The sequence below is a fragment of the Cynocephalus volans genome, chromosome 5 (assembly GCF_027409185.1).
Source record: "Cynocephalus volans isolate mCynVol1 chromosome 5, mCynVol1.pri, whole genome shotgun sequence".
Taxonomy (NCBI): Eukaryota; Metazoa; Chordata; class Mammalia; order Dermoptera; family Cynocephalidae; genus Cynocephalus; species Cynocephalus volans.
Genome location: NC_084464.1, coordinates 70,054,192 through 70,071,557, shown reverse-complemented (window position 1 = coordinate 70,071,557; position 17,366 = coordinate 70,054,192). Strand labels below are relative to the sequence as shown.

Genomic DNA, 17,366 nt, shown 5'->3' with positions numbered 1-17,366 from the left:
CTCCATCCAAAGGGCACAGCTGCAACTTTTGCTGTTCCTTTTTGAGAATTATAAAGCACGACCTGGATAGGTAGACAAGCAGATGGCTGGGCTCAGAGGCTCGGCGGCTTCTCCAACCTGGGACAAGCATTCTCAAGGTAAGGAGAAGGCTGAGGGACACCACCTGGGTGTCAGAGGCGCTCAGAGGGTCCGGTTTGGAGTGCATCAGGGCTAGACTCCCTCCCCAGATAGTGGGACTTGTGCAGATGCTTCCGCCCACAAGGTCCAAGCTGACTGCCTGTTCACAAGGACTACAGCAGGACATATCCAGGCCAGCCAACTTCTTTCCAAGTCTAGGGGCAGCTTTGGGTCATCTAACCATTATGTGGCAGAGATCATACTTGAACGTAGACCCACTTGACTCCATCCTCTACTTACACTTTTGCTCTCTGCACAGTGCATTTTCACTCTGCAAAATACATGGAAAACCCTGCTTTGCTAGTTGGGCTACTTGGCTATTCAGTATAAAGTTGCCAGCATTCGTTCATTTCCTCAGTCAGTACAGTATTTTAGTGTGTGTGTGTGTGTGTGTGTGTGTGTGTGTGTGTGTGTGTGTGTGTGTGTGTGTGTGTGTGTGTGTGTGTGTGTGTGTGAGAGAGAGAGAGAGAGATAGGAGATGGCAGTACTCGGAGGAAGAAAAAAGATTAAACCTAAGGAAAAAAATCACTGTTCTCTCATAATGAGAAAATATTGACGCATGCTGACAAAGGTGCTTGTCAGTAAAAATACCAGTAAAAACTATATTGGGAAGTAAATTCTTGGCCTTCCAAAACTGAACCCACTCTTTTTCACCATAAGGAATTATTTCACGCTTTTAGCTTCTGGAAATGTTTTGGAAATAAAACCCAATCTAACCTTTCCTTTATCACTTTCACGACCTTATTTACGGTCGATATCCATATTGATTTGAAAGAAATTTGTAAGCGAAATGTAAATAAGTGCTGAAGGAGATAAGTAACATTACAATATATTTTAGGATCCCAAATACTTCCATTTCAAATTCTTCATTAAACTGCCCTTTTTGTTTACATTTATCTAATCTTGGAGTGGAAAAGTCCTTCCTAAGGTTATGCAAAGGCAAAATCTCTGAAAGAAATAAAAGATAAATGTAATAACATAGATATTATAAACTGCTCTACATAAAAAATAAAAATACCATATAAGCAAAATTAAATGGCATATATTAAACTGGAAAAAGTATTTACAGTGTATCACAAAAGCTAGTATGCTCATTATATAAAGAATATATATATAAATATATATATGCTCATTATATAAAGAATATATATATAAATATATGTATTCAAATAAATATAAAAAAGGTGAATCAAGAAAAAAACAGTACACAATAAGCACCTGAATAAAAACTTACAAATAACCAATAAATTTATTTAAAATTTTTGAATCCCAATTTAAAGTAGCAAAAGAGCATTTTATCAGTATCTCAGGTTAAAATGAATGATAATCCTAACCCTAGAGGTACTTGTGAAGAAGCAAGTGTTCCAGTCTGTTGGGCCCAGTTGTGCAAAATATCTGTAGGGAACATTTGGGCACACTTCAAAGTATTCATATCCTTTCCTCCAGTAATTCTACTTCTAGAAATTTGTACTAAGATAATTAATATCTTGTATATATATCTTTGTAAATTATAGCATTCTTTCTAATAGCAAAAAGTATATATAAGTCAATTGTCCAGTAATTGAAGGTTGATTAAATGTATTATGATATAAGAGAATTCTGTCATTTAAAAACAGTTAATGCTACAAGAAAAGAGTTAATGGCATTTCCGATGTACAATATTTTTGGTATAATGTTATATATGACATAATTTAATGCAGGATTCCATTTTGTTTACAAGAAAACACAACTAAGCATAGAAAAATATACTGATATACACACACGCGCACACACATGCCAAAATGTTAATAGTTATCTTCTCTGAAGTGATGAGATTATGGATGTTTTTTATTTTTCTCTGTGCTTTTCTGTTTTTATATCTTCTCTTAACATTTACAAACATTACTTTATTTCAAAAAACTTACTTTAAAAATAAAAAAATTAGCTCCTTGTTTTATCTGTTTCTTCTGTTTGTTAATATGAAGTGTTTCTGCCTTTCTTCAAGGTTGTATTTTCGCCATTCGAGTTCGCACTGAGAAGGATGTTCATTTCAGAGGCCTGGGAAATCCTGAGGGCCACCCGAATACTGGGCGCAACATTGGCCAGTGTGATGCTTCTCCTTGTAGTTTAACGAAATGTGGCAATGGTGGGACATGTGTAGAGAATGGATCTACTGTTTAGTAAGTATGATTTTATTAGGAAAGAAAGTAGCAGGTTATTTGCATTCTAACTGGTACTTTGCTTGCACAAACTAAGAACACCATGGAAAATATAGCTTAAATTCATAGTATCAAGGAAGTGGACAGAAATGTTAATCATACAAAAGTTTACATATAGGGATTTGCTTTCATATTTAAGTTTGAGCTCCTTTATAAAGGGCCTTCTATAGGTGGACAATAGTAAAGCTACACAATTTGACTTCTGAACTACTTTAGTATGAAAACAAAGGTGGACCTATTGCATGGGAAGGAAAGAAGAAAGGAATGTCATCTTATTAATAACTTCTTTTGTTGAGCACCTGCTCTATGCAAAAGTAGTATATGAGGGGCTCCAAGATAATGCCAGAGAAAGAGGAAGTAAGCACTCTGTTCTTCAGTTCCTTACACTATGTCCTTCAATTTCTTACACTCTAGCTACTCATAAATTTCTATGTCTCACAGATGTATGGGACAGCTGAAAAAGTGATTTTCAGAATGTTTCCCACAAGACACATCAGAAGGTATGACACACTTCACCAGGAACACTGGCTCATTGCAAAGCAATTGGGAAAATGGGGTATAAGAGTCTCCCCTGGAGGACAGAGGAAGAAGAGGGTGTAGTTTTACAAGCCATGAGTGAATCTCTTACCCTCCTAGAACAATTCACCATGACTTCTTCACTAGAAAATGATCTAAAACAAAGCTCAAACAACTGCTAATCACAGTGGAATTTTTGAAGAAAAAAATGTATGGTTTGATCAAGCCACTGGAAATACTAAGAACAAAACCTGAGGCTTGGGATGCCACCATCACAGAGCAATATTTTTTGGCATCAGCATCACCATTTTGATTTTATCATTACTTCCCTACAATTTTGTATGAAACCTTTAGTTTGCTTTATAACTTATACTCTCTAATTTGCTCTATAACTAAGCTTAATTAGTGGCACAAATTTACCTCACTTTAAAGAAATGTGGTTATTCTTCAGGTGATATTAGTAAGTGTTTTTTTTTTTAATAATGTGATATTACATAAATTGATGATGATGAAGAATGTGATCATAAACAGGAGCCCTGGGAAGTGGCAATAAGAAAGCATATGAAGTTCAAGGTGGAGGTAGGGAATCTATCCCAACTCCTCATTATTCCATATGGAACAAAGGGCCTAACCACTTGAATTTAAGAGCCACCATGTTATCTTGGTCTATATAGTTTATAGTGGAATATATAGAATACATATGTACTTAGAACCACTTGCAGATTATTTTGATTAATATAGAAATTTTCCTGAATTATGGTAACAAAAGTAATACCTTACAATTGCACATCATTTTGTGGGTAACAAAGCATTTCCTACATATTATTTCCATTGCTCCTCATTAAAACTTTCTAAATTAGTCAAGGCCAGTATCCTAATTCCAATTTAATAGATGAAAAAGTTAGCGCCAAGCTTTGCTCTCTCTGCTCCACCACTTTCACAATGTGATACCCTGCTGCCACTGAAGTCACCACCAAACAAAGCCTTCACCAGATGTGTTGACTGGACTTAGGACTTCCGGCCTCTGAAATTACAAATATAAATAAGGAATACATATTCAGTACTTCTGATCAAGATGATGGAATAGACGGTACCCAGAGTCACCCTCTCTCACAAATCAACCAATTTACAACTATTAAAAAGCAATACTGCCAAGCTGGGGCTGCTAGAGTTTAGGGGAAGAGGAAGAGAGACCTATGGAGTTCATGAAGGTAGGAGAAGCTACGATGAGAGAAAGGACAACTCTGACCTTTTTGAGCCCTGACCACCTCAAGGCTGGCCCTGGTGGGCTCACAGAGCAAGAGCTGGCAAAAGCCACTACTGTGCCTTTTGTATGAAGTTGCTTGGAGGCTGCAGGGGAAAAGAGGGCCTTGGTGGCCCCCAGGCCAGCAAGACCACTAAAAGGTTTCCATGGACCCACATAGGAGTGAGGGGCTACAGACAACTGAAAAAAAGAGCCACTCAGAGGCTGGTGAGTCATTGCAAGGGACCAGCTCATGGCCGATCCCATGGAAAATGTTTGGAGTATAGGGGGTGGGGGAGACAGGCCCACCAGAGGAACATTGGGGCACAGCATGGACAGCCGATCTGCCCTCCAATCAGCACAGCACCACTCAGTGGAGACTGGTCAGAAATACAGAACTGCAGGGGTGCAGTTTTTTAAAAGACTCAGTCCCAGAACAGAGTTTCCACACAACCCAGATGTATCAGTCCTCACAAGACCCAGAAGTGCTTACAAGGTCAACAACTAAAACCTATCCTCCACAAAAAGCCTTCCCCAGAGAATCAGCAGCAAAGCAGCAATTTAGCTCAACCACAGGCCTCAAGTGCTGGTTCCCACAGGAAGTTCCCCCATTTTAGAAGTAACCAAAGGACAACAAATTAGTTCCAATGCCGAGTTTAAGTGGTGATAATACTGAATAACCCAACACAGAACTGAAAGAAAAAATGCACAGATCAGAGACAAAGTTCTGATATTAACCAGTAAAGTTCTAATACCACCAAAGAACACCTATAGTTTCATAGGTGTTCTTTGGTGGTATTAGAACTTTACTGGTTAATAAGAAGGACCAGAAGTCACTGTGGGCTCTTGAGCCTGGGGAAAGGGGAGGACTGAGGGCCTCAGCCAGTTCCCACCACCCCCAACATCCACATCCAGCTCAGCAACAACCACCAAGCTTCTGCCAGAAGTGCCCTGGGCTCCTGAGCCCAGGTGTGGGGCATCGAGGGCCCCAGCCACACCCCCAGCATCTGCATTTGGCCCAATGACGATCACCAAGCCACCGCCGAAGCGCTCCAGTCAACCAAGCCAGAGTGGGGGCCTATAAAAACCAAGATAACACCGTGGGTCGTTAACACCCAAGAGCCTCATCCACGCTCCCCGGACATCTGCATCCAGCCTAGTGACACCACTGAGCTGCTACCTGCAGAAATGCTTCGGGCTTTGGAGCCAGGGCAGTGGGGGGCCAAGGGCTTCAGCCACGCCCTCCCAAAGTCCATATCCAGCCCAGCCAGGACCAATCCACCACCAGAAACCCCCCGGGGCTGCCCTGCCTGAATGAAGGGGGTGCCACAGGCCTCAAACATACCCCCTTCCTCCTCCCTCCTCCTCCCACCCTACCTCATCTTTCCCCACTCCCCCTCCCCTCAACTGCTCTACAACATCTAGAATGTAAAAAATAATAAATTAATTATTTTTTTTAAAAAAGTAAAAGAAAAAAGGAGCCCCAGAGATTGTCAATAAATCAAGAGGATGTATGAGCACCTTGTAAGTAGTATGGCAGGACCCCAAACCAGATCTTCCAGTTCCTGGGTCAAGATTCTCTCCAGAACCTAAATAGTTTAGCTTCATAAATTTTCATAAATTTAAAAAGAGCTAATGATTTAAATAAGTAACGATGTGTTAAGTAGCTCTTTTCTACAAGTGTTAACATGTAATCTGTTCATTTATTCATAATTTTAAAAAACAATGTGGATATTATCTTCAGTTGCATTTCACATTTTCTCCAAGTTGGAAACACCTTGCCTAATACCACGTACCCCAGAGATTTCATAAATTGCTGTGTGGGTAAAAAGTTTGTATCTCAGAGTCGAACACGGGGGCCTTAATTTGAGTAACAAATAAACTTGAGCAAGAACATATGATGGGGACTTTCCTTAAAGGATTCTAAAATGTTTTCTTATTGAAATTGTGACCAGTTTGGGGATCATCTTATTGACATAACCAGAAAATACTTACCATGTTAATTACTACACGTGACGCATTACCATAGAGTCAAACATAGCTCTTGTGACTATCGTATAATGAAATTACACCTCAGTAAAGCTATTTAAAAATATTAAGACTCCCACTCATAGACCGTTACCTCTAGTAAGAGCAGTGGTTCAAAAAATTTTATCCTTTTGACAATTTTTATAATTCATTTCTAATTTCAATAAAAAGAATCTGTCCTTTAAAGGAAAAAAAGTGTGCTTTGTAATGTACTTTTCAACAGGGTTTAAGAAGTTTTCCTCTACCCTCGCTCGCATACCAGACTCTTAATTTTATATGGTTCTACACTTTTGTCTTTCACCTGAAGCAGAATGATATTAAATTGAATTTCTAAGTAATACCATATAGACAGTTACAGCTAAAGTTCCATCTTTTCCTGAAAAATTACTAACACACATGATGAAATATTTTTTAAATGCTCAAGAGGCAAGTCCCAACCCAGGAGCATAAATTTCATGGTTTTGGGAATCAATTTTAAAAGCAAAATCTCAAAGCTGGTGACAGTGTCTTAACAGTGCACAGTTTAAAGGTATAAATTTAAAAGAAAATCCTTAAAATCCTCCTTTTAGTTCTGTTCCTCACAGCTGCGGGTGGGAGGCTTTGTTTTGGCATATAAGGGAAAGTCTCTCTCCAGCTACAGAGAGAGGTGGGGCTTGATAAAGCTTCCAGTGTGTGAACAGAGCTCTGATAACTCACTGAAAGCCCTTCTGTCCAGCTCCAAGTCCGTCAGCACACACAGATCCAGCTGGGCTCTAATGCAATTTCTCAGATGAGAGTATCATAAGGCAGAGTTCATGTCAGGCCTTTATGCTCCTGGGATGAGCTCTGATGCAGCAGGAGAACAGTAAACTATTTCTGCTAGCCAATAGCCAAGACTTAAAAAAAAAAAAAAAAAAAAATGTTTGTTCAATTCTAACTTAGTCCTATATGTACCTGTGTTTGGTACATGTTTTTAAGCAAGTTTTACTCCATTTAAGTTGCACTTTTTTCCCTTTGTTTTTCTAATTGACAAATAAAAATTGGATGTATTTATCGTGTAGAACATGATATATTAAAAAATGTGTACACTGTGGGATTGCTCAATAGAGCTGATTAACATATGCATAACCTTACATACTCATCATTTTTTTGTGGTAACAAAACTTAAAGTCTCTCTTAGCAATTCTCAAAATATAAGACATTGTTATTAAAAATAGTCACCATGTTGTATGGTATCCTTACTGTGACTGAGGATGATATGCAGATGTGTCCCTTTAAGAAAAGCACAGTGTAGGATTAAAAAAAGTGAGATATTAAAATGAGCAGCACAGACAGTGAGTACAGTATGAGTTTGGAGAATATGGATGTAAAACTGTGAAATGCATCAAGGATTAATATTAATTTCACCAAAATAGGCTTATTTACAACAGAAATCTATCAATGATCACAAAAACTCTGATCTAGGGTTTCCTAATTTTTTTTTTTTTTTTTTTGTTCACAGTCACCTTTGAGAATCAGGTAAAAGCTAAAAACCCTTTCCCCTGAAAAATGAACATACATAGGACACAAAATTTGCATAAAATTTAGAGCTTTATAAACTCTTTAGAGCTCATTCATAGACTCTCTAAGGTCTCCCAAAGTCTCCAAATTAAGAATCTTTTGCCAATCTGTCTTCTTCTATATATTTCATCCAAAGATGCTTAATTCACAAAGAAAGTCCCAAACAACAAATAGATCATCACACATTGAATAGAGTGTCTAGGAGAAAACACCAGAATTCAATAAAATGTGAAGAAGACCCCCAGAGGCTCAGAAACTCGGGATGGCAGCATAGAAAGTCAAGCGAAGTGCCTGACCAGGATTGACTCAGAGCCAGGAGAGACTCTTTACTGCGGGGAAAAGGTAAGCAAATATATATATATATATATATATATATATATATATATATGCTCAACAGTCTATACTCTCAGCATGGACTCCTGCAATTCTAGCTGCAAGAGAGACACTCCCATGAGCCCAGCATAGGGAGCTGCTCGGAGCCCACGTGACTGCATTATTACAGAGAAGGAATTCATGCTGACCCCTCACATCCCCCCAGGACCAAGGCTACCACAACACATCACCATTTTGAGATCAGAGCCAACACCAGAGTGCATCCTGCCCTGGGGCCCAATAGCCCCCTCATCACACTGTGACTCCAGCACCCAAACCCACACAGTGCTCTGCACCCCTGGGTACAGGCAGTCCAGCACAGTGGAGAGGCCACCCCCAAGACAAAGGAAGCCAATGCTCAAACTCTGCAGAGCCCAACTGGTCAGGGCCTTCTGTCATCATTGGTGGCCCTGCTGTCTGCAGTTGAGGGTTCATGCACCTCTCTTTGGGGAACAGATTCTCACCATGGCTCCAGCAAACCTGCCCAGAGCCACCCATTCCACCTGAGAAGCTGCAGAATGCCCCAGCCTCTCTCAGCAGTGCTGGATCCCACCTACAACCCCTGTAACCTCACCCATGGTCACCAACTCCAGCTGAGGAGCTGAAGAGCACCCCAGGGCCTCTCCTGTGGGTGCAGAGTCCCAACCACAGCCTAAGCCACATTGCCTGGATTAGTTCAGACCAGCTAAGGAGCCAAAGAGTGCCCCAGTCACTCTTGGAAGTGCAAGGTCCCAACCACAACCCCAGTGACCTAGCCCAGAGTGGCCCATTTCAGCTGAGAAGTGCAGAGCATCCCTGTGCACCTCTTGGGGGTGCAGGGTTCTGAGAAACCTTGTTCAGCATGACTCATTCCAGTGGGGGAACTGCAGAGCACCTCAGCATCTCTCTTAAGGGCACAGGATACTGCTTTCAGCCTCAGTAATCCAACCCAGAGTGGTTCACTTCAGCTGAGGTGCTTCAGAGCACCCCAGTGCCTCTCCTGGAGATACAGAATCCTGGCGATGACCCCCACAAGCCCACCCAGGGTTGCTCACTCCAGCTGAGGAGCTGCAGAATATCCCCAATGCCTCTCCTGAGGGCCTGAGATTTCAACCACAACCTCAGAGATCTGGCCCAGTGTCACTTCTTCCAGCTGAGAAGGTGCAGAGTACCCCAATGCTTCTCCCAGGGCCCCACTGTTCCATCCATTTCCCTAGCAACCCTAACCACTTCAGCAGAGGAATAGCTAATTGCCACATCAGCTCTCCCAGAACCCTGAAGTTCTGATTGGAACCACAGTGATCCTATCCAGGGTCACCCACTTCAGCTTAGGAAGCATTGAATAAACCAGCACATCTTCCAGGGATTGAGGTTCCAACTGCAGCCCCAGCAACCTCGCCCAGTGTCACAACTCTAGCAAGGATCTGCTCAGCACACCAGCACCTAGGCCATGGAGTCAATAACATGCAACTTCAAGATTAAATACAGTAAAAGAAATCACTCAGAGACTACACTACTATGCTTACCCAGAACCAAACATAAAACACCCTACACAACCAACACGATAGAACACTTCTACAGGAAAGAGTCTCTCTCTTCAAAAGCTACTCCAGAAAATCAGAAGAAGTGAGGTTCCACCATAGGCTCATTCATCAATGTAAGGATACAAGGAACATGAAAAAGAAAAAAGAAAAAAGAAAATAACAAGGAAACATGGCACCTCCAAAGGAATACAATAATGTTCTAGTGCCAGACTCTCCCAAGAAAGGAAATCTATGAAATGCCTGAAAAGGAACTCAACATAATAATCTTAAGGAAACTCAATGAGACAAAGGAGAATACAAATAGACAATTCAATGAAATCAGAAAAAACAATTCATGATCTGAAGGAGAAATTCAAGAAAATGATAGATATCATTAAAAAGAACCAAGCAAAAATCTTGGAACTGAAGAATTAATACAATCAAGAGCTTATCAACAGGCTAAATCAAACAGAAGAAAGAACTTCTGAATATGAAGACAGGTCTTTTGAAATAACCCAGTCAGACAAAAAATAAGGAAAAAGAATTAAAAATAATGAAGAGCACTTATGAGATTTATAGGACAACATAAAGCATACAAACATTTACATCATGAGTGTTTCAGAAAGGGAAGAGCAAGAAAAAGGCATCAAAAACCTTTTTAACAAAATAATAGCTGAAAAATTCTCAAGTTAAGGGAGAAATATAAATTTTCAGACCAAGAGGCTTATAGATCCATAGAGTTAATCCAAACATGTCCTCTCTGAGAAACAATGTAGAGAAACTGTTGAAAGTCAAAGGTAAGGAGAGAATTATGGAAACATCAAGAGAAAAGCATCAAGTCACCTATATTGAAAACCCAATCAGCAGATTTCTCAGCAGAAACCTTACAGAACACAAGAGAATGGGATGATATGTTCAAGGTCTTGAAAGAAAAGAAACTATGAGCCAAGAATGCTATACCCAGCAAAGCTATCCTTCAGAAGTGAAGGAGGAAAAATATCTTTCCTAGACAAACAAAAACTGCAGGAATTCATTACCACTAGACAGACCATGCATGAAATCCTTAAGAGAGTCCTACAGCTGGAAGCAAAAAATGATAACTACCATCATGAAAACATGTGAAAGAATAAAACCCATTGGTAGCACAGATGTACAAATGAGAAAAAAAAAAGAAATTATATCTTATCACTACAGAAAACCACAAAAAAGCAAAGACAAACAATAAAAGAGGAAGAAAGGAATAAATAACATACAAAACAACCATAATACAATTAACAAAAAGTCAGGAGTAAGGCCACATCTTTCAATAACATCCTAGAATGTAAATAGATTAAATATCCTATTTAAAAGACATAGCAAGATGTAGATTGACTGAATGGATTAGTCTTAACTATCTGCTGCCTTCAGGAAACTCACACCACCTGTAAAGACACACTTAGACTGGAAGTTAAGGAATAGAAAAATGGAAATGGAAACCAAAAATGAGCAGGAATAGCTATACTTATATTGGACAAAATAGACTTTAAATCAAAAACTAAATAAAGAGATACAGAAAGCACTATATAATGTTAAAGGGATACACTCAACCAGAGCATATATCAGTTGTAAATATATATGCACCAAACATCAGAGCACCCAGATATATAAAGCAAATATTAACAGATCTAAAGGAAGAGATAGACTTTTAAAGATAATATAATAATAGCTGGATACTTCAACACCCCTTTCTCAGCATTGGACAGATCATCTAGACAGAAAATAAACCAAGACACATTGGATTTATACTGCACTATCAATCAAATGGACATAAGAGACCTTTATAGAACATTTCAACCAACAATTCCAGAATACACATTCTTAGCACCTGGAGCATTCTTCAGGATAGATCATGTTAGGCCACAAACCAAGTCTCAACAAATTTTTAAACACTGAAGTTACATCAAGTATCCCTTCTGGCCACAACAGAATAAAACTAGAAATCAATAACAAAATAAACTTTGGAAACTGCAGAAATACAGGGAAATTGAACAACATGCTCCTGACCAACCAGTGGGTCAATGAAGAAATTAAGCAGGAAATAAAAAAATTCCTTGAAACAAATGAAAATACAAGTACAACTTACCAAAACCTATGGGATACTGCAAAAACAGTACTAAAATGGAATTTTATTGAAATAAGTGATTACATCAAAAATGTAGAAAGATTTCAAATAAACAACCTAATGTTGCACCTCAAGGACCTAGAAAAATAAGAACAATCCAACCCCAAAATTAGTACATGAAAAGAAATAATAAAGATCCAAGCATAAGTAAATGAAATAGAGACCAAAATAAAATCCAAAGATTGATGAAACAAAAAGTTGGTTTTCTGAAAAGAAAAACAAAATTGACAAGACTATGAAAAAAAAGACCCAAATAAAGAAAACCAGAAATGAAAAAGGAGACATTACATCTAATATCACAGAAATATGAAGAACCATTAGAGACTATTATGAACAATTACACACCAACAAATTAGAAAACTTAAAGGAAATGGAGAAATTTCTAGACATACAAACTGTTAAGACTAAACCAGGAAGAAAAAGAAAACCTGTACAGACCAGTAATGAGTAACAAGATTGAATCAGTAATCAGCAATCTCCCAACAAAGAAAAGCCCAGGGTTGGGTGGCTTCATTGCTGAAATCTGCCAAAGTTTTAAAAAGGAATTAATATTAATTCTTTTCAAACTATTCCAAAAATCAAAGAATGGAGAATTCTTTCAAACTCATTTTATGAGGCTAGCATCACTGTGATACCAAAATCAGACAAGTACACAACAAAAAAAAGAAAACTACAGGACAATATTCCTGAGGAACATAAAGGCAAAAATTCTCAACAAAATACTAGCAAACCAAATTTAATAGTACATCAGAAAGATTATACACTATGATGAAGTGCAATTTATCCCAAAGATGTAAGGATGGTTCAACATACACAAACCAATAAATGTGATACATCACATCAAAAAAGTGAAGGACAAAAATCATATGATCATCTCAGTAGATGCAGGAAAAGCATTTGTTAAAATTCAGCATCCCTTCCTGATAAAAACTCTCAACAAATTAGGTGTAGAAAAAAAGTATCTCAGCACAATAAAGGCCATATATGACAAACCCACAGTTAACATCATACTGTACAGGGAAAAGTTGAAAGCTTTTCCTGTAAAAACAGAAACAAGACAAGGATACTCACTTTTATCACTCTTATTCATTATAGCCAGAGCATTTAGGCAAGAGAAAGAAATAAAAGTCACCCTAGCTGGAAAAGAAAGTAAAATTGTTCCTGTTTGCAGATCACATAATCTTACATATAGAAAAACCTAAAGACCACCAAAACTCTTAGAACTGATTAACAAACTCAGGAAAGTTGCAGGATACAAAATCAACATACAAAAATCAATAGTGTCTCTTTACATCAACAACAAACTAGGTGAAAAAGAAATCAAAAAAGCAATCCCATTTATAATAGATACCAAAAAAATAAAATACCTAGGAATAAATTTAACCAAGGAAGTGAAAAATCTCTACAATAAAAACTACAAAACACTGATGAAAGAAATCAAAGAGGACACAAAAAAGGAAAGACATGCCATGTTCATGGATTGGAAGAACTAATATTGTCAAAATGACCATGCTACCCAAGGTGATCTACAGATTCAATACAAACCCTATCAAAATACCAATGATATTCTTTACAGAAATAGAAAAAAAATCCCAAAATGCATATGGAACCCCTTAAGACCCTTAATAGCCAAAGCAATCCTAAGCGAAAAGCACAAAGCTGAAGGCATTACAGTATCTGACATTAAAATATACTACAAAGCTATAGTAATCAAAACATCATGATACTAGCACAAAAACAGACATATGGGTCAATGGAACCGAATAGAGAACCCAGAAATAAATGCACATATCTATATCCAACTGATTTTTGACAAAGGTAGCAAGAAATACATTGGGAAAAGGAGAGCCTCTTCAGAAAGGCACCTTTAAGGGCCGAGCCCGTGGCGCACTCGGGAGAGTGCGGCGCTGGGAGCATGGCGACTCTCCCGCCGCAGGTTCGGATCCTATATAGGAATGGCTGGTGCACTCACTGGCTGAGGGCCGGTCACGAAAAGGACTAAAAAAAAAAAGAAAGGCATCTTTAAGTAACAATAGTCTATTTATTGTATGTTCTCAAATGGCTAGAAGAGAGGAGCTCAAATGTTCTCACCACAAAGAAATTATAAATTTTTGTGATGATGGTATGCTAATTACCCTGATTTGATCATCACATACTGTATACATATATTGAAATATACCCCATAAATATATACAATCAATACATGTCAATAAATAAACAGATACGTAGATAAATAGATAAATAAGATATTCTGGAAATGACAGTTTATGACTTCCAAAACTAAGTCAAAAAGTCATTGCAGCTTCTACCTTCCTTAAGTTGTTACATTTAAGTATTAAAAAATGCTATCCACTGAACTGTTTTAATAATGATTAGACTGTATTTTATATATATATCCCCTCCAGCAGTTGTATAGAGAATGAATTACAGGTGGCAAGCCTAGAAGCAGAGTGACCTATTATGAGGCCATAATAATAATAACTGTTTATTGTTGCTTTAAGCCACTAAGTTTTGGGGTAATTTATTATGCAGCAACAAACAACTAATACTAACTAATCAGAAAATTGATAAGGAGTAGTTCTTAATAGAACTCAGCTAGTAAGTGCAGGATTAATAACAGAAATGAAAAACATTACCATTTTGTAATCCCCAACAAAATAATGGCTGCTTGAACTATTAAGTGAAAGATTGATAGAAAACGATGTAATGGTTGGCTCAAGCTAACACCACTTTATCCAACTGGTCAATCATAACATAATTAAATGTGGAACAATCAGACATTACATGCCTCCTGATGTGATACAGTTGGAACTATACAGCATCATTTACAAAACATTTAAAAACCTGAACATGAATCTAATTAAGCTTCTATATGTACAAGTTTATGGGAAATATGGGCAATAAAGAAAAACAACTTAGATGACATTATAAAGATATAAACAGCCAAATTCTTTCATATGAAGGTCATAGATTCTGAAATAATAACAGAAAAACACATTTTCTGTTCTTTTATTAAGTAGTTGGAAAATAAAGTAAGAATTCAGTAGAGATCTAAATCAAGCCCCCCTATGACTGTGGCTTAAGGGGAACATCTTTTCTCTCCTGTTTTATTTAGTTGTTGTTTTGTTTTATTTTGTTTTTAATAACTCAGATGTCACTTACTTACTGCTAGACCCTAGAGAGCTACATAAACTGTGAAAGTCCAAAGACCTTTCCAAAATTAACGCAAATTCCATAAATTCCAATTTATGCTCTCAGTGCCATCTTTGGTTCCACAATTTTGCTTCCACCCTTACTGACTAATTTATATCATGGATACTTAAAAGTCATAATCAACTTTTTGTATCTCTATTGAATAAACAAAGCCATTCACACTTTAGGATAGATCAGACTGTTCAGATTGGTTTAGGGGGTGGGGAGGGGTATAGACATTAAAGGGAAAGGTTTATATCATGGCTATCTAAACAACTTCCAACCTGTCTTCTAGTCACCCCACCACTGCAATAAATACATGGCCATTCCACCCCATCTCTTTGTCTTCTGTCCATTGCTTCACTTTGCTACAACCGACTCTCTAGGTTAGAACAAACCAAATTTACCACCTGGTCTAAGGCAGAGTAATTTGCCATCTTCTTTTTGTAGTACAGGCTAATGTTCATCCCAGTGCAACCAGGGTCCACCATCTACTATAAGCAGGTCATCTAAATGGCTTCCCAAAAACAGTTTCCTCCGTAAGAGGAATTCTGAGTCTTACTGCTACATAGTACAATGTCCAGGCCTTTCCACCCGGAGAACAGAATTATCAGGAATTAGACCCACAGACAACTGTCAGTACTTTCATTAGTATGTAAAGAGTAATTTCATCCCATCCTTCTTACACTTTATTGTCAAAAACTTTGTTGAGTTATCTTACCAGGAAAGAAAGGAAGGTTATGGGGGAACTTCAGTGAGTGGAGTGATTATAGCAACCCCTCCTCGTAGGCATGTTGACTTGACATTTCATCACATTCCAGTTTATGATAGGATTCATTTGGTTAAGCATTTGTTTGTGTATTCTTCACGAGCTCAAAGTTTGAGCATGTTATTTAACATCCAGCAAATTTTGGCAGGTAAGATGATATTCATCATATCATACTTATTATATTCTCTTAATTTATTACTCAAATGGAAATAAACCGTAAGGGAAAACAGTTTAATATGAGTGAAGCCATCCAACACAACAGATGGTCTAATGAAAAGATGACTCAGTTACATCTCCATTTCCCTTTAAATAGCAGACAAATATGTTGTACGAAAGGTCTTCAAAAAGATTATGAAAAGATTTATATTATCTTTTAATTCCATTTTTCCATGAACTTTTTGTTTTGTTTTTTTTTTAAAAGATGACCGGTAAGGGGATCTTAACACTTGACTTGGTGTTGTCAGCACCATGCTCTCCCAAGTGAGCTAACCGGCCATCCCTATATAGGGATCTGAACCCGTGGCCTTGGTGTTATCAGCACCACACTTTCCCAAGTGAGCCACAGGCCGGCCCCTCCATGAACTTTTTGAAGTACCCTCCTATATGCAGAAGTGGAGTCCTTTAGGTCATGCAATCATCTATTGCCAATTTGCATGCAGTTATTCCATTATTCATGACTTTATCATCACACCTTATATATCTCATTTTAAATACTGTGTCTGTGCTTTTGCTTATGCATAGAAAACGTACAAATCTGTGACCATAACTTTCTCACAAATCCAGCTTAAAGTAAATACGCATATTTTCCAAGAACTTTCTCTTTTTGTTCTCATTTCAACCTGAACAAATACAGAAGAATCTGTTATCCAAAGCAGTCAGAATCCATATTTGATAGGTAAATTTAAAAAGTAGGTTAAGCAGAGTTTATATTTTTCTAAGTCTCAATTTCTCATCTGCACACTGAGGACTAATAATTGTATTTATCTCATAGAGTTAATACGGTAATTAAATGAGTTACTGCATAAAAATACTTCAAATGGTGCCTGGCACTAAAGCGAAGCCTTAATAAACTTTGAATATTATATTTTATATACATCATATATATTTCATACAAATACATTGTTCTGAATAAAATATCCAGTCCTTGTAAGGGCAAGACTGTGTTTTCTGTTTCGTATTTAGCCTGGTAACGAAGTGCAGTGGTGTTCTATACTCCCTCTTTGGTGAACATTTAGTAAGTAAGGAAATAATGTTTAAGTGTTATTCAAACAAAGAATATTAAATCTTCCATCATCTCACTTTCAGTTAATTTTTATATGTCCATGTTCATCCTAAACTCTCTAGCAGTCTTAAAATTGCCTAATCACAAGACAATTAAATTCTTCATGTTGAATTTCTATTGTAATGAGAAAAACTCAGCCCGTAGATGATCTGTAAAATTGACAGTAATAACTAAACAATTTATCTTCAATTTAGGAATTCAAATCAGCTCTATTCTAAATCCACAGAAGTAAAATAATAAACTACATTAGTAAAAACACCCTCCAATACTCAATTCTCGATTGCCATCATGACCAGCTATTGCTTGTATTTCTTAAGCATTTAACATTTTCTTATATCATCTCTGCATGTTTGGAGGCAGAGGAACCCACAAACTGTTCTTTATATA

General features: G+C 37.7%; 1 protein-coding gene across 1 annotated transcript in view; it reads left to right on the top strand.

The window, feature by feature from the left end:
• EYS (eyes shut homolog) overlaps positions 1–17,366 on the top strand; it is a 1,675,061-nt gene that overhangs the window by 1,620,330 nt on the left and 37,365 nt on the right. The window contains 1 exon segment of the mRNA XM_063097631.1: positions 2,162–2,336. Within this exon segment, the coding sequence (XP_062953701.1) occupies positions 2,162–2,336 (175 nt within the window).